The sequence below is a fragment of the Callorhinus ursinus genome, unplaced genomic scaffold (genome assembly GCF_003265705.2).
Source record: "Callorhinus ursinus isolate GAN/ISIS: 27379988/994484 unplaced genomic scaffold, GSC_fseal_2.0 scaffold20, whole genome shotgun sequence".
NCBI classification, from domain to species: domain Eukaryota; kingdom Metazoa; phylum Chordata; class Mammalia; order Carnivora; family Otariidae; genus Callorhinus; species Callorhinus ursinus.
Genome location: NW_027397082.1, coordinates 7,349,761 through 7,367,708, shown reverse-complemented (window position 1 = coordinate 7,367,708; position 17,948 = coordinate 7,349,761). Strand labels below are relative to the sequence as shown.

The 17,948-nt window shown below is 37.7% G+C and overlaps 1 protein-coding gene across 2 annotated transcripts in view; it reads right to left on the bottom strand.

The window, feature by feature from the left end:
• The window catches only part of CCDC186 (coiled-coil domain containing 186), a 48,917-nt gene that overhangs the window by 12,003 nt on the left and 18,966 nt on the right, over window positions 1-17,948 (bottom strand). For both annotated transcript variants that reach the window (XM_025880684.2, XM_025880686.2), the window contains 8 exons: window positions 16,727-16,855; window positions 11,078-11,290; window positions 10,040-10,159; window positions 5,357-5,461; window positions 4,807-4,905; window positions 4,553-4,639; window positions 3,376-3,518; window positions 161-416 (listed from right to left, as the gene is read on the bottom strand). In XM_025880684.2, coding sequence (XP_025736469.1) covers window positions 161-416; window positions 3,376-3,518; window positions 4,553-4,639; window positions 4,807-4,905; window positions 5,357-5,461; window positions 10,040-10,159; window positions 11,078-11,290; window positions 16,727-16,855 — 1,152 coding nt within the window. The remainder of the gene's footprint in view (window positions 1-160; window positions 417-3,375; window positions 3,519-4,552; window positions 4,640-4,806; window positions 4,906-5,356; window positions 5,462-10,039; window positions 10,160-11,077; window positions 11,291-16,726; window positions 16,856-17,948) is intronic.

Sequence of the window (17,948 nt, the reverse complement as noted above, 5' to 3'; positions counted from 1 at the left end):
TCAGGTCATGATCCCAGGGTCCTGGGATCGGGTCCCGCATTGGGCTCCCTGCTCAGAGGGGATCCTGCTTCTCCCTCTGCCTCTCTCTCTCTCTCTCTGTCTCTCATGAATAAATAAATAAAATCTTAAAAAAAAAAGTTAAATGTAAATGTATACTTACCAAATTAGTATTTGTCTGTTTCATTTGTTCACACTGGCTTTGTAACTGACTTTCACTACAGGAAAGTTTATCAAATTGTGACTGCAAAGAATTGGATTCAGATTGGAGTTGCGCATTCTTACTAGTGAGCTTTTCTGTAAATAGTAGTAACTCAGATTCTCTTTTCCTACTGCCTTCGATGTCTTTTTGTAGGTCATGAATCAAAGAATTAAGACTTTCCACTTCTTCCTTCAAATTTTCAACTTCTTGTTTACCTCTAAAAAACAAAGTTTATACTTAAGAAAAAAACTACTAAAAGACATTACATTAATGGTTTGGGATTTTCTTCAAATAAAATACTTCATAAGTGTACTTTTATTCATTCATCCAAATTATTTATTTGGATTTGTAGGACTACCTAATATATGCTAGGAACTAAGAGCTATGAGTATAAGAAAGACTGACATGGGCCCTGCTTTCAAAAATTTCCATTAAGTAAGGAAATTACATGTGTGATAAAATATTTTTGATGATGAAAAGCACAGAGTGGGTTGCCTAACCTAGTATAAGTGGTGTTTAAACTAATACAGTAGGGGCTAGCAAACTTCTCCTGTAAAAGGCCCAAACTTAAACAATTTAAGTTTCTCCGGCATATGGTCTTTGTGGGAAGTGTTCAACCCTGCCGCTGCAGTGTGAAAGCAGCCATGGATAATTCATGAAGGAATGAGAGTAGCTGTGTTCCAAGAAAAAATTATTTACCAAAAAAGGCAGTGGGCTGGACTTGGCTCATGGACCACAGTTTGCTACTTCCCGATCAGAAGAAAAAGTAGGAGTGAGTGAGACAACAAAATATGTTCCAGGTAGAAGAAACAGGATGTGCTAGATCTGGGAAGGGAACAAGAATGACTTTCTTGTTGGTACTAACAAACACATGTTCAACACTGATGAGGATAAGGACAGCACTATATCCCCAGCACTTAATACAGCGCATGCACATAGGAGACAATCAACCCACATTTGTAAACAACTATTGCTGAAACCCAAGAGTGCGAAAAGAGAAAGCACAGAGGGAGAAGCAAGGTCACTAATGATCTTCCAAGCCAGCTGTGGCATCTGAACTTACTGGGCAGTCCTTGAGGCAATGGGAAATCACTGAAAGGTTTTAAGATTTCCTTTTTAAAAAGACTATGCTAACTACAGTATAAGAAATGGACTGTAAGGGAAGACCAAAAAAAAAAAACCCCACAAAAAATAAAACAAAAAAACCAACAAAACCCATTTAGAAGCTATGGCAGCTTTCCAGATAAAAGAACAATGACATCAGTGGTGGGGGTGTGAAAAATAAATGAACTTGAAAGATACTGAAGCATGAGCATCAATAATACTCTGTGACTGGTTAGATGTATAAGGGGAAGGAAAGGAAACCAAGAAGGATGCCCAGGTTCCTGGGCTGGAAAATCATGTGGATGCTCCACTCATCACTCATCTCAGGAACATCAGAGGAGCATATTTATGGGTGGGATGGACAAATCAGTTTGGGACATTTAGTCTAAAAGTGTGAGGTACCTTTGACACCTGTATGTCTGGGCCTGAGCCAAAAGGGCTGAAGATAATGACCTGAAGGTCCTACAGCATACTGCAGCAATAGCTGGGCCACTCAGGGTATGATAAAATAGTAACAAAAGAGTTTTATGACAAGGAGAAGGCTGCCAAGGAGACTGAGAAAAGGAGTAGCCAGAAAGTGGGGAGGAACACCAAGGAAAGCATGATATGAAGCCAAAGGAACACAGCACGTCAAGAAAGATAATGGGCTTGCGGCGCCTGGGTGGCTCAGTTGGTTAAGCGTCTGCCTTCGGCTCAGGTCATGATCCCAGAGTCCTGGGATCGAGCCCCGCATTGGGCTCCCTGCTCGGTGGGAAGCCTGCTTCTCCCTCTCCCACTCCCCCTGCTTGTGTTCTTTCTCTAGCTGTCTCTGTCAGTTAAATAAACAAATAAAATCTTAAAAAAAAAAAAAAAGAAAGATAATGGGCTTAATGGTTTTAATACTGAAAATTCAAGCAAGGCTTACTCTCGGAAGTGTCTGCTAGATTTAAGGAGGCATTAGCAGTTTTTGATGGGATGTTGGGGTAGAAGCTAGACTGAAGTGCAGAGGAAAAGGAGGAAAGGCAGAGGCATGGAGGAAGAGTACCGATGATTCTACAAGGATGTTTGGTTGTGAAGGACATGAAAAAGGTGGGGGGACATCACAGTAGTTTTGACGTTTTTAATATTGAAATGTAGAAAAACAAAAAGTAGAGAGAGGTAAGAGATAAAGGATAAAGAAGAAATAGTCCAGAAAGATCCTGAGAAGGCAGAAGAGCATGGGATCCACAGAAGTAGAGAGAACAATTCAGTTCAGAGGGGAACAGGAACATGTGTTCTGTAATAACAGAAGGAAGAGAAAGAAGAATAGCTGCAGATGAAGGCAAGTTCACCGAAGAGACAGAAAGAGGTTGCGAGAACAGTTACCTGCAGCTCCCACTTCTCTTGTGAAGTAAATAAGAGGTAATCACCTGCCAAGAGTAAATAGCGAGGAGAGGGAGACTGGAAGTGGGAACAAAGAAGGAACGTCTGGAATAGAGGCTTTGAGGTGGGGGAGAGGCTGTAAATCGGGACATATGGCAGGATTAGAGGTCACTAACATTTCCAGTTGAGGTCGCAGCACCAACCTGGATGATGGTAAGGATTTTTGGCAAGACTGAGCAGCAGCCACTGGGTCAGTATCAAAAAGAAGGTATTTGGATTAAGGATGAATTTAGGCTCTGCCAGGTGACGTCATGAGTAGAGTTTAGCTAAATGGTTTTACAATAAGCCAAGGAATAATGTCAGCTCCTAACCTTGCACTACAATACACACAAAGATACAGATGTACATATATATCTACCTTTTAGAAGTAAGTACTGTAAGTAGCAAAATTTGAACACTAAAGAATGGAGTAAGAAACTAAAATCCATTCTGTTTTATAAATTGCCACTTCCAATATTTAGGGAATATAAACTTTGATTTTTAGAAGCCATAATAGGAACTTCAAAGATAATCCAAGAAAGTTCAAATGAAAACAGGAATTTTAAATTTTTTAGCTAGTAAAATTATAAAATTATTCTTATTTAATGTAATAATTACATTTAATAACAGAATCTTGAGATAGAATTAAAAAGCCTATTGATTAGCATAAACAGAAGTTGCTTGGTTTATACCTTTGATGCTGCTCCTGTATCTGATCCACAATTTTCACTTTGTCCAATAAATTCTGAATTTCAGCTTTTTGGCGATTAATAATTTCTTTATATTTGGATAACTCATCTTCTGTTCTTAATCGTTCATCTTCTAGACATTTCACCTATCAAAATTCATAACCAAGTTAGACTATAAACAATATTTTCTTATTCCTTAATTTCTTAATATAGTGATTATATATTAATAATCCAAGCTAGGGGCTCAGTTGGTTAAGCGTCAAGACTCTTGATTTTGGCTCTGGTCATGATGTCAGGGTTATGAGATCAAGCCCCACATTGGGCTCCGCACTATGCATGGAGCCTGCTTGAGATTCTCTTTCCCTCCCCCACCGCTCCCCCACCCCTCACACGCTCGCACACTCGTTCTCTCTCTTGCTAAAAAAAAAAAAAAAAAAAAAAAATCTAAGCTAAGTTATAAGGATTAATGTGAGGAAAATAAAATGGGACATCAGCAATGTTGGGGTTCAGTCTCAGATTTCTCGTGATTTAGTCACAGCAGTTTTAGCATGTCACATTATTTTTGCTGAATCTCCATTTCCTCACCTGAAAACAAGACAGACCTTCCCCACCTACCTCAAAGAACTGGCCCAGGGAACAAATGGAAAGGTACATGAAGGACACTTTAGAAATTATTAAATGATGGCAAATTCAAGGTGGTTACTTAAAAGCCTATTTCTAAAGAAATGAATTAGATATACAATGATATTTCACATTCATATTAAAAGGGATACTATTTTTACAATGAAGACTATACTAGACTGTTAGAAATTAAAACTGCACAAGACTACCCAGGAGAAATATAAAGTCTATTTTCTGTCACTTACAGTTCTAAAGTTCAACTATCTTTCCAATTAATTTGCTGATAAGACTGCCTTACATTAGGGGCCAGGGATAAGTGACAGAAACAGGGAATGTGCTGTAAAATAGGAATGTCTGGCAAATACTTCAAAGGGACCAAAGTGGAAGACATTATCTTTTCAACAAAAGAATCCATTTTATTGCTAGGAAATCAATATTCTACTCCTCTGAGTTCTTTCACTTTGGAATGAAAGTGTTTCCCCAATACTTAAAAAAATTAGGAGTCCAAAATTAAAGATATTTACCCTTCCTCTGAAATCATGACTAGAGATTTCCTTACCTTTGTTCTCAGTGTTCGTAGTTCATCCATACCCTCCTTAAATGTCCTCTTCAGCTCTTCCAGTTCTTTTATTTTGGCATGATGCATCTTTTATAAAGTTTAAAAGAAACCACAAGTCATTATGTATTAAACAAGACCTAAAATTTATTGCCTTATTCCTTCGAAAAGGCCTTCAAATGGGTGACAGTACTCATTCTTTCTCTCGCTGTTATTTATTGCCCAATCCAGGGTATGGAAAGAGCAAAGCCACTCACCTCTAGCTGGTCAGATTTTTCTTGCATTTGTTTTTCGAGTTCTCCTTTTGTGACTCTAAGCTTGGCATCAAGCTCATTGGATTTAATTTCTTCTGACTCCTAATGGGAAGGAAATGAAAAAAGTATGACTGAATTTTTAAAGTTTTATACTTTGGAAAGTGAAGGCTTTGGCAGCTAGGTTTACAAATTGTGAAATGCATACCTTAGGTATCTAAAAATGACTGTACTGAAAGATTTTAAATATGTCAATTCTGTACGAACAAGAATAGCCCTTAAGATATGTAACATAATACACAGTGGGTTTTAAGTTATACATTTCCTTGTATTCTTCGTTCTTCTGATATTTTTTAGTGTTATTTGGTTAAAAACATCTCCAATAAGATCTCTAGTTAAGCTACAAGTACTTTAACACAGGAAATAACCTGTCATTTATTTAACTGTCCTACCAAATCCATTCCACACTTCAAATATTACAGATACAAAACATTAATTAAGCAAGAGTACTGATATTTGGTGCAATTTTATTACTAATTTGAAAAGTTAAGCATACCTGATATGTTTTTATCATATCCTGACAATTTTTCCGTATCTGATCAGCTTCTTCCTTTGCTTGAGTTAACTTTGTTGTTGTTTCTTTGAGTTTATCTTTGGTTTCCTGCATTGACAAAAAGATAGTGTGAGATAAAGAAAAGATATATATTGGTCTCTGCCCCAGTCCCTGACACAAAGCTCCTAAAACCCTTGTAATTTCCTAAGTCATAAGAACACTAGGAGCATCTCTTGCTGCAGTACCGATTTTGACCTCTGTTCCTGACACAGAGTTCTTGAAACTCTTGTAATTTCCTGGGTGACAGGAGTGTCTTTTGTTCTAATGAGGCACGTCTGGGTGGGCTCGTGGATACGGGCTGGTCACCAGAAAGACCAAGTCATGATTAGCAGTCTGGAATCCAGCCCCCAAAGAAGGCCTGAAGATGGAGCTGATGATGATCATTCCTTCATAATGAACCCTCCATAAAATCCCAAAATATGGGGTTTGGAGAGCTTCCAGACTGTAAAATACAACCACACCAAGAGGGTCCGCAAGTCCACAGGGACAGAAGTGCCTATGTTTGAGACCCTCCCAGACCTCGCCCTATATAGCTCTTCATTTAGCTGTTCATCTGGATCCTTTATCATACCATTTAATAACATGATAAACATAAGTCCTTCCCTGAGTTCTTCAAGCAAATCTTCAAACCCAAGGAGGGGGTCGCTGGAATTTCTCATCTATAGCTGGCTGGTCACAAGGGCACCTGGGCTTGTGGCTGGAATCTGAAGTATGTGCGTGGTGGGGGGCTGGGGGGCCTTCTTGTATGACTGAGCCCTTAATCTGTGGGATCCAATGCTATCTCCAGGTGGATGTGTCAGAGTCAAGTGAAACTGCAGCGACACCTAGGTGTATCACAGAGAATTACCTGTAGTGGGGGAAAACCTCCACACAACTGGTGACCAAAGTGTCAGAGGTGAAGCATTCAGTGTAAAAGTAAATGAGACTGAAAAGGAAGAAACACACAGTAGGGAGAAATGGGTTCTTCCCTACACTGGAGAAGGAAAACAGTTTGTCCTTCACAGTGACAAGGTTGGGCCCAGTAATGTGATGAATGGTAAGGACAATGACCAGAGTAGTCCTGGCACTGCCATTGAGGGGTTAGATACTATTCTAGAAATAACTTTATGCTTCTGACAAAAAACCAAAGTGGACTGTGCAGTTAACTGATAGCCATTAAATAAAGTTAAATTTGATAGTTTTCAGTAAATCACTCAAAGTAATTACTAACCTGGTAAGACAAGAGGAACAAAGTGTTAAACAGCTCTCTGCACGCACATAAAAGACCATTCTTTGCTTTCCGGCCACGGTGTCTATTCAAAACTGTCTTATAGGTCCGTGCTACAGTTTGGTTTCTGTTCCTAACCATTCTCCTAAAAGAGCAATTCTGAAGGTTTGTAGGGACTACTCTCTCATCAAATTCAATTACTTTCTCTCATTTTCTATTCTTGACTTACCTGCTCCAGTTCTGACCACTCCTAATTCCCTGGATATCCTTCCCCTGTTTCTATTACAAGACAACATACTACTATTTTTCCCTTTCCATTGCTGTCTTTTCTGTCTCAAATGGCTTTCCGCTTCCTGTGGCAATTTTCCAGATAAAGCCCTGCTCTGCAGCTCTTTTTCCACAGTTCTTCAGATCACCCATCCAGTCCCATGGCCTGAGCTACTGTGGATTTGAAATCAGGGTTTAGGTATCACCTCCTAGTAGCTGCCCTTCAGAAAAGGGTAGAAGCTGTTATCTGCCTTCCCATAGACAGAGTCCAGGGCATTCCTGGATTAGAACAACTGATACCCTGTTCTGTAGATTACATGTTTCCTCCACTGAGGACACAGCTTCTGGACAACACCTAGCTTAGTACTTGCCACATATTAATTGTTCATGTAATATTTGCTGAATCTATGAAGGAATCACTAATATAAGCCTTTTCTCTAGGGAGGCTGGTCTTCCTAAACATCAAATACTCATCTCCCGTTTTTCCTTTTCTCTTGTTCTTCCTCCACTTGGAATGTTTCTCTTCCTCTTTTGAAACAACTAAATTGCATCTATCTTCACACACTACTTCTTTTATGTCGTTTTTGGATAAATCTATCACACAACTAACTACTTAGCTATATACTTCCAGTGGCTGGTCTTTAATTAAGAATTTGATTTGTTTTTTTTTTTAAGATTTGATTTAATTGAGGGCGCCTGGGTGGCTCAGTCGTTAAGCTGATCCCCAGGTCCTGGGATCAAGCCCCACATTGGGCTCCCTGCTCTGCAGGAAGCCTGCTTCTCCCTCTTCCACTCCCCTGGCTTGTGTTCCCTCTCTCGCTGTCTCTCTCTGTCAAAATAAATGAATAAAATCTTTAAAAAAAAAAAAAAGATCTGATTTATTTGAGAGAGCAAGCGAGCTCAAAGGAGCAGGCGGAGGAGAAGAGGGAAAAGGAGAAGCAGACCCCTGCCAAGCAGGAAGCCCGATGTGGGGCTCGATCCCAGGACCCTGAGATCATGACCTGAGCTGAAGGCAGCTGCTTAACTGACTGAGCCACCCAGGTACCCCAAATCTTATATGGTTTTTTTCCCATGTCTTACCATCAATAACTGAAAAACCTTGGTGCACAGTAGGTACTCACTTCACTCAAAAAATAGCAACTGAGAGATTCCTATAATGCTAAGTAATTATTAAATAAATAACCAAATAAAAGAAAAATTTTGGTTAAGAGACTACATTTCATTTATTTAGTGAGCACCTGCCATATAAGGCATTCTTCTAAGCTTCGAGGAAATATTACTGTAAGAAGACTGATAAAAATCTCTACTCTCATAAAGCTAGTATTCTAGTGATCACAGGTAATACATAAAATACTAAGTAAAAATATGTTATATTAGATAATGATAAGTGCTAAGAAGTAAAAATAAAGTGAGGGCACAAGGGGGTTTGAGGGGAGGTACGCAAATTTAGAGAGCTAGGTAAAGTGTCACTGAGAGGTGACGGATGGGTGAAGACCTGAAAGAAGTGAGCAAGAATATTTGCTAAGGGACTGGATATGGTGACTGAGAACTCAAGGGTAAGGGTGAACTGCCATTTCTTGAGATGGGGGAGCAACGGAGGGCAGGCACATTATCCACTCCATTTCAGACATGCTCAGTTGAAGATGCCTGTGAGTCACCCAAGACATCAGATGTCAAGTAACCACCTAAATATAAGAATATGGAATTCTGTATATAAGTTATAAATCTAGGAATCTCTAGTTTTCTATGCTATGTTTCCATGTATGTTTTTAAAGTTTCATGTTTTTCAAGTCTTGTTACACAAGACAAGATCTTGTCTTCTGTAGCAGCTAATCTTCTGTTAATTCTATCCAATGTATTTTTCATCTCAGACATTGTATCAATTCGGCCTTTTCACAATCTTTTATGTTTTTCCTTAATGTATTCAGACTTTTAATCTATCTTCTTGAATACATGGAATATATTTTATAATAGCTGTTTTAACACCCTTACCTACTTCTTTCATCTATGTCATTTCTGCCTTTGTTTCTATCAATTGATTTTTCTTTTCTTCTCATCATAGGCTATATTTTCCTGCTTCTTTGCATGTCTGGTAATTTTTTATTGGATACCAGACATTGTGAATGTTATGTTCTTAGATCCTGGAGATTTAACTCACTTGAATATTTTGGGCTTTCTTCTGGGACACCATTATTTGAAACAATTTGATTTGAGGCTTTCTTTCAAAGCTTTGTAAGATGGGTCCATAACAGACTGTAGTCTCAGGCTAATTAGTCCTCACTGCTGAAGCAACACCCTTCTGAAGGCCACTGGATGCCCTATTATGTTAAAAGGGCTTTCTCTTGGCTGGAGGAAACATGAACAGGTCCTATTAGCCCTCTGTGAGCCCTAGGAACTGTTGTCCCTACTCCTTTCTGATAGTTCTTTCTCCACCTCTAACTTTCTCATACATATATACTGATCAGTAAGTAGAGAGCTAAATGAAGAACTGAAGAGAACACACTGCAGATCTCCAAATCTTTCTCTTCTGTGGTACTCTGCCCTCCTTTCAGGTCTTTACCCATCTGTCATCTCTCAGTGACACTTTCCCTCGCTCTCTAAATTTGCGTACTACCCCTCTTTCCCCCAAATTTGACACAACGTGTAATATATAGATACCAAGAAATGCTTGAAGAACAAAGTCAATTTTGGACTTGTAAACAATGAATGATAAAATTTAATATTTTTTACAATTTATAAAATTTAACATTCTAATTTAATATGTAAATCACACAAGGAACTATCTTTTCACAATCACCAAATATTCAAGCTCAACCTATCCCACAGAAATCACTGAATTAAGCTTTATGCCTCATTACCTTTATTGCATTTGTTTTTTGTTTTTTTTTTAAGATTTATTTTAGAGACAGTGTGAGTATGCACACACATGCACACACGCAGGGGGATGGGGCTGAGGGAGAGGGAAAGAGAGTCCCAAGCGGACTTCGTGCTAAGCACAGAGCCTGACATGGGGCTCTACCTCATGACCCTGAGGATCACGACCTGAAATGAAACCAAGAGTCAGTCACTTAACTGACTGAGCCACCGAAGTGCCCCTGCATTTGCTCTTAAAACTGATTCTAATAATTTTTCCACTGCATTACAGTACTTACCTTGTGTGAATCCATTTCTGCTTTTAATTTGTTTTGTGCCCATTTTACTTTAATGACATGAGAGTTGATATCTTCCTTTAATTTGTCAATTTCTCTGGTGAGTCTAGTAGTTTCACTTTCCTAAAACAATATCAGTAGGTCATATTTTTTCATTTAAACAATCAACCAATTATTTGTGTATCTTTTATAACTCCTCAAAATAATCAATTTAATAACACTATATTTCAGAGGTTAGCATATTATGACCTACATAAACCTAATTCAAAGTTCAAATGGTAAGAGAGTAGCAAAATCCTAAATCCAGTCAATAGACATAAAATGATTAACATATTTCAAACAAATGGATATGTTGCAAGTACATCTTTATGATTCTTGTCAACTGGCTGGCATTAAGGTGAAATACAAATTAATTTTTTCCAGAATTCCTGAGAACAATGACAACATTCCTGAACTAAAAGTTAATTTAAAAAAATAACATTGATTATCAAGAAATGATAACTGACTAGAAATAAGACCATGCCATGAGCCTGCTAGTTAACAGCAAGGACTCTGAATAGCTCAGTAATTAAATTTCTTTGGGCAGCATCTAAAAAGAACATGTTTTTCTACAAGAAAAATATAAATTCTATTCTATGATAAATAAGTGTTACATAAGATTCCAGTCAAATTACATAGTTCTCGCTGAGAAACTATTTACATCTTGATCCTACTATGTATGTATTTTACCAAAATAAAATGTTCTTTTGGAGCAGGAACTCATTTCTTCAACATACAGATATTAAAAGAAGGTTTTAAAAAAATCTATCAAGAAAAAGTTATTTAATAAACATGTGCCAATATCTCATTTTTTTCCCAGCAAAACCTTTTTGCCAACAGGTAGTGAGATACTAAAGTTACTAAAGCATTCATGTTCTTAGAAGGTAAACTAACAAAAACAACTTTATGTTAAATAGTGACTTCAACCACATTATCAGTATTTGATTAGATAAGGAAAAGCAAAAAGAATAAATTTCAACTAAAATACACCACAAGTTATACCTTTGTCTCATACAGCTGGTGCAACCGTCCTTTCTCCTGAGAAAGCTGCTTAATTTTGTTAGTGTTTTTCTCAGATTCTTTATTCGCATCTCTGAGTTTTCTTTCAAGTATCTCTTTTTCCTTTCGAAGATCTAAAGATTCCTTCTCACCTCTTACATACTTCATTACCATTGCTTCTTTTTCCTGGCGTGCCTCTTCACATTTTTTGTTGGCCTTTGAAAAAATATCCAGCATTAATAAAAAATTTTTTTTAAATCAAAATCAAAATAAATCAAAACAAATAATAATTTTCCATAATATTACCAATGTATTTTTTTGGTTTTTGTACATTCCCAGGACCTGTATCATGAAATTTTTTAATGAAAGGAAAAATTCAAAATTATAGAAAAATGATACAGTAAACAAAATATCACTAATATTTGTGTTTACCCCCCCTTTTTTTTTTAACTTCAGCTGACATAGCTGCCGCTTTCTGTTTACTCCTCCAGATCCACTTTCCACTCTTTGCTATCCCACCCTGTGCTTTGGGAAGATGACTATCATGGACCATATCAACAAGTTTCCTTTGCTCCGAACTTCCAGTCAGCCTCGAACTTCCAGTCAGCCAAAAGGTGGCACTAGGCAGAAGATCAGAAGTACAGGCCAAGAGTGAGATCTGTCTCCTCCAGAATCACAACAGGCTGGCTGAAGGCCAATGCTCAAGTCAGGCGCCCTCACTATACGATTAGCCCCTCCCAGTAGCACTACCTGTTACCTCTCCTTATTCCTTTAGCTCAAGTACCCTAGGACCCTGCATTTTCCCTTTGGGCCCCCTAAACTTTGTCTATACCTTTTGTAAAGAGTCCTTTTATTAAATTTTCAAATCAGCAGTTTCTGTTTTCTGCCAGGACCCTGACTGTATGGCTGACAACTCCTAAAATCTAAAAATCTTAGCTCCCTTGCAAAAAGTAAGTAACCATATGCTAATTAATCATTTGATTTTGGGTATATGAAAAGCTTTCTAAATTATTTCACTTAATGAGGTGCCTGGGTGGCTCAGTCAGTTAAGGGTCAGGTCATGATCTCAGGATCTGGGGACTGAGCCTATAGGCAAGGCTCCCTGCTCATCAGGGGATCTGCTTTTCCCTCTCCCTCTGCCCCTCCCCCCGCTCGTTGCTCACTCTCAAATAAATAAAATCTTTAAGAAAAAATAAAGTATTTCACTTAATAAAAAATACCTAATTGGACCAAGTGTAACATCTAGACACACTTAAAATTATTAATATAAGTTGGTACTCCATATTCTGAAGTTTTATGCAATGAAACTTTTACAGATAACCCTTCATTTAAGTACATTTAAATTCACAATTTGCAAATATGATGGAGCACATACTAATGTTATAAAAGACAGAACCTTAAACTTTAGGGATTTTCAATGGTATCTAGTGGTAAATGCCAACCAATACTATAAATGAATTGAAGACGATATAATGTTGTGGGGTTTTTTGTTTTTTTTAAGGATTTTATTTATTTGACAGAGAGAGAGAGACAGCGAGAGCAGGAACACAAGCAGGGGGAATGGGAGAGGGAGAAGCAGGCTTTCCGCGGAGCAGAGAGCCCGATGCGGGGCTCGATCCCAGGACCCTGGGATCATGACCTGAGCCGAAGGCAGATGCTTAACGACTGAGCCATCCAGGCACCCTGAAGATGGTATAATGTCAAGACAATGTAGGAAAAGTTCCCAACTCTGATGAAAAGTAACTGACAAAGAATGTTTCATGAAGTTCTGGTACAGGTGATAAACACATCTAGTTGACACTCAGAATACTATACAAATATTTTTAAAAATTGTCCCATTGGGATTATTTTTTTCCTCACTGAAATAGCCTGCTAATTTTCAAGAGAAATTAAGAGAAACATTGGAAGAGGAAGGTCAGAGATCCTTGAGGATTTCACAATGTAACTGTGGACAAGGACTGAGAAAATTGGACTGAACTGGTTAACAGAATTAGCTATATTTTTTAGATAGTTGAATAACTGTCCTTTAAAAAGGTAATTAATGATAATGTCAACTTAAAAAGAAGTCTGGTTTCATAAGCTGATGCTTAGACAACATATTGGCTTTTAGAAACACGAAGAGTAAGTTGTGGCTTCTGTCCCAGAAGAGCTCACTACTTAGTAGGATCAACATAGAAACAAAACATTTATACAACACCACATTAACAACATATATACATATAATATATAAAGAAATGTGCAAATGCCTAAAGATATAAAATAGCATGATTTTTTGGAGGATACCAAGACATTTTGTAGGATTTATATTTGGTGTGTTGGTTGGATTGATGAGTAAGTAGTTATGAAGTAGACTGGAAGAGATCAAATCTTCAAAGAAAGGCTTCTCTTATCATGCTAATGAGTTGAGATTTTAGCCTATAGGCAATGGGAACCCAAAAGATTTATAAATTGGAACCTTTTATTAAATGTCTGTTTTAGTAAGATAACTGGTGGCAGGATGGAAGCTTCACTGAAATTGAGAGATGAGAAGCAGAAAAACCAGAAAAGAGACAATTAAAATAGATAAACTATTAGAAGGTTCTTGACTACAGCAGGGATGTCCTGTTAGCCAGTCATCCATGAATCAGCTGCAAAGGCATAACCTAGGGTGCTAAAAGTTCAGGTTTCTAGGTCTCAACCCAGACCACAGCAGCACTTGCTTCCCAGAACTCCTGGGAGTATTAAACATGATAAAGTAACTACTACTTAAGCTTCCATAAAAAGTCCATCTACTGTACAGATAAAGGAAGAAGAGCCGGTAAGTCTTCGGATTTGACCAGTTTAAGATGTTTATCATTGACTTGGATGAACATAAAGAAAGCATGAATAAGATAATCAATAGGATTCAACAGCCAGTTAAAATTAAGATAAAATGTAAGAAGTTCTGCTTCTTGAAATATGGCAGATAAACTATCCCCATTCAAAACACCAGACGTTTTAGATGAAATACAACAAACACCATTTTTTAAAGATTTATTTATTAGAGAGAGAGAGAGAGAGAGAGCACGCGTGCACGTGCGGGGGATGATGGGCAGATGGACAGGGAAAGAAGCAGACTCCCCACTGAGCCTGAAACCCACTTGGGGCTCCATCCCACAATCCCATGTCCCTGAGACCACAACCTGAGCTGAAACCAACAGTCGGGCACTCAACTGACTGAGCCACCCAGACACTCCACAAACATCCTTTTAATAAACAGTTGAGCTCACAAGAAAGTATGAGAAAATCCCCAGGGCCAAAGAAGCTAAGAGGAAGCAGGAATCCAGAATGGTATGCTAAGCCTGAACTCTTGATTGCCCTGTAAACATTTCCCAATACCAGGCCATGCGGGGATAAAGGGAACATGCTGTAAAGTCCCTGAAAATCTATAAGTCTACCACCCTCTTGTAAGTTTGAGGTTCAAATTCATTCTACCTATCTAGTCCAAGAAATGGAAAAACCTCAAGCTATAAAATTAAACTGGGGAACGTACTGTGTGTGCATATGTGTGCACGTGCACACTCATGTTGGGAATCTATTCCTAAGTAAAATTTACTAGGTTTGGTGACTCTACGTGAAGGATAAACTAGTGTTGATTTTACTATTCTTTCACCTTTTTACAAGCTTGAAAACTCTCAAAAAATTGAGAGGAAAAGGTAGGGGTAAAAAGGAATGAAGCAGATGTAGAAATATTTAAATGAAATAATCTCCAAAATCTACATAATACCCACCTCTTAGCGTCATTGTGAAGATTAAACAAACTGTAAAGTGCTTTTTAAACTGGCCTGGCACATAGGTAAATCTCAATATATCAGCTACTATGAATAACTTCACCTAGGGGCACCTGGGTGGCTCAGTCGTTAAGCGTCTGCCTTCGGCTCAGGTCATGATCCCAGGGTCCTGGGATCGAACCCCACTTCGGGCTCCGTGCTCAGCCAGGAGCCTGCTTCTCCCTCTCCTGCTCCCTCTGCTTGTGTTCCCTCTCTCACTGTGTCTCTGTCAAATAAATAAATAAAATCTTTAAAAAAAAAAAAAAATTTCACCTTGATTCTTCACCTTTATAGAGGAAACAGTTACATAGTGAATGCAACACGTTGCCATTTATTAAAAAGGGGTGGAATGGGAGGAGGAAGTCCCAGGAATACATACATGCTTGTCTGTGCAACAAACATTTTGGGAAGAATACACAGGAAACTTGCATCAATGGTTACTTCCGGGAAAGGGAAAAATGGAAGAAAAGGTTTGGAAGAAGACTCATTTTTTACCCTGAGTTGTTATTGTGTATATCCAACTACTATTTTGTTTTTATTCTAAAATATAATAAATTACAGAGAATATATTGTTTAAAAAGCTTACCAGACGGTTCTAATTATCAGCTTTGTTTGAGTCTACTAAAAACTGACATCTTAAAGTCTCATCCTCTTTCTCTTCAATTAGTACAAAAAGTTTGGGAACTAATAGCATAGGTTTTAAATGATCATGTTGAAAAGAATCACAGAAGTAAAGGTTGAGGATACTGCTTCCTAAAGTTCTTCCAGAAAGCTACCTATGCTAGTAGCTCCAGGGCAGAGAGGACAGGGTCCATCCCACTAAACGTGTCAGCAGTCAGTCAACACTTGCTGATTCAACTCACCATAAGGACCAACAGTCAGGCAGGCATGGTGCTAGGAAATGAAGATGACTAAGATTCCATACTTGAAAGTTCAGGGGAGCTTGGGTGGCTCAGTTGGTTGAGCATCTACCTTTGGCTCAGGTCATGATCTCGGTCCTGGGATTGGGCCGAGAGCCTCAGGCTCCCTGCTCAGCTGGGAGTCTGCTTCTCCCCTCTGTGCTACACACGCCCCCCACCCCCAGCTAGTGCACCCACATGCAGCTCTGTCCCAAATAAAATTAAAAAAAGAAAAAAAAAAAGGAGTTCCGGTAATAATAATACAAAAACAATACTTAAAATGATCTCTTCTGAACTCCACATATACCAACTCAAAAAGATGATCAAGGTGTATTAAGTAGGAAAAAAAACCCGAAAAGATGCACAGTAAGATTCTAATCAAGTAGGAGGAATAAGTATATGAATACATACACATAAGCTTGTGTGACTTACACATGTATATGTGGTAAAATACCAAAATTATCAATAATTAGGGTCGGAACAAGGAATGGAATACCAGGGATTTGGGTGCAGGAAGAGAGAGGTACAAATGAAGGAGGATTTTCACTTTTTGTTCTATATACTTTATTTTTATTTTTTAAAGATTTTGTGTATTTATTTTGACAGAGAAAGAGAGCGCGCACACACAACCAGGGGGAGCAGCAGAGGCAGAGGCAGAAGCAGGCTCTCCGCTGAGCAAGGAGCCCGATGTGGGGCTCAATCCCAGGACCCTGGGATCATGACCTGAGCTGAAGGCAGACGCTTAACCCACTGAGCCACCCAGATGCCCCTGTATACTTCCTTAATTTACTAAAAATGTTTTTGTAGTTAGCATGTATTTATGTATTGCTTCAGCATTTTTTAAAAAGATAATTACCTATTCTTAAGATACCACTGATACCCAAAATAGTCTAAGAGATTAGTTTATATTAAACAAGAAAGTCACCAGAATATAAAGTTAATAATGATAATGATTTGAAAAATACCTGTTCCATCCGATGGGCCATCTCTTTATGCAACTGCTGAACTGCATTTTTAGCTGCAATGTCTTGAGCTACTAGTTTATCTTTGGAAGTCTTAACTTCTTTACTGAGTTCTTCTATTCTTGATTCTAACTGTAAAGAAAATTATTTCCAGATTTTTATAGCTATACCAAACAGACCACCAACTCTTCAAATAAATATAAACAATGAAAGGGAACATAGAGAATGTAATGAATATACTTCAAACAGAAATCAAAAGTAAATGTTAACAATGTTTCTAAAATTCATTAGAATTAAGGTAGTATAAAGCTGATGCAGATTCTGATAAGATGTATATGGTAAGCTCTAGAACAATCACTAAGGAAATAACTCAAAAAAATATAGTGAAAATATGAAAGAAATTTAAATACTATTTACTTAATGCAAAAGAAAGCAGTGAAGGAGGGATAGAGGAACAAAACAAACATGAGACATAGAAAAGAATGGCAGACATAAATCTGTCAATAACATTAAATGAGACTGTATTAAATAATCATATCAAAAGCAGAGACTGTCAGACTGGAGTAAAAACACAAGATCCAACAATATAGACTGTAAGAAAAAGGATGGAAAAAGACACTGCAAGCAAATAACAACCATAAGAAAACAGGAGTGGCTATACTAATATACAAAATAAACTACAAAATAATGTTACCAGAGAGAAATATTTCATAATGATTAAATGGTCAATCTATAATAATTCTAAATATATATGTACCTAATAACATAGCACTAAAATACATGAACCAAAAACTGGCAGAAATGAAGGAGGCAATTCATAGTTGGGAGACTTCAGTACCTTTCAATAATGGACAGAATTAGAAGATTAACAAGGAAATAGGAGACTTGAGCAAAACTATAAAACAACTGGATCTAACACATCTATATAGCATTCCACCCAACAACTGGAGAATACACATGCTCATCAAGTGCACATGGAATGTTCTCTAGGACTGAATATATGCTAGGTCATAAAATAAACCTCAATAAACTTAAAAGATTGAAATCTTATAAAGTATGTTCTTCAACCATAATGGAATGAAACTAGAATCAGTAGCAGCAAGAAATATCAGAAATTCACAAATATATAAACAAATATGTAAACAAAAACATTAAACAACAATAACCAATGGGAGAAATCACAAGGAAAATTAGAAAATATGAAGAAATTAGAAATATAAAGATA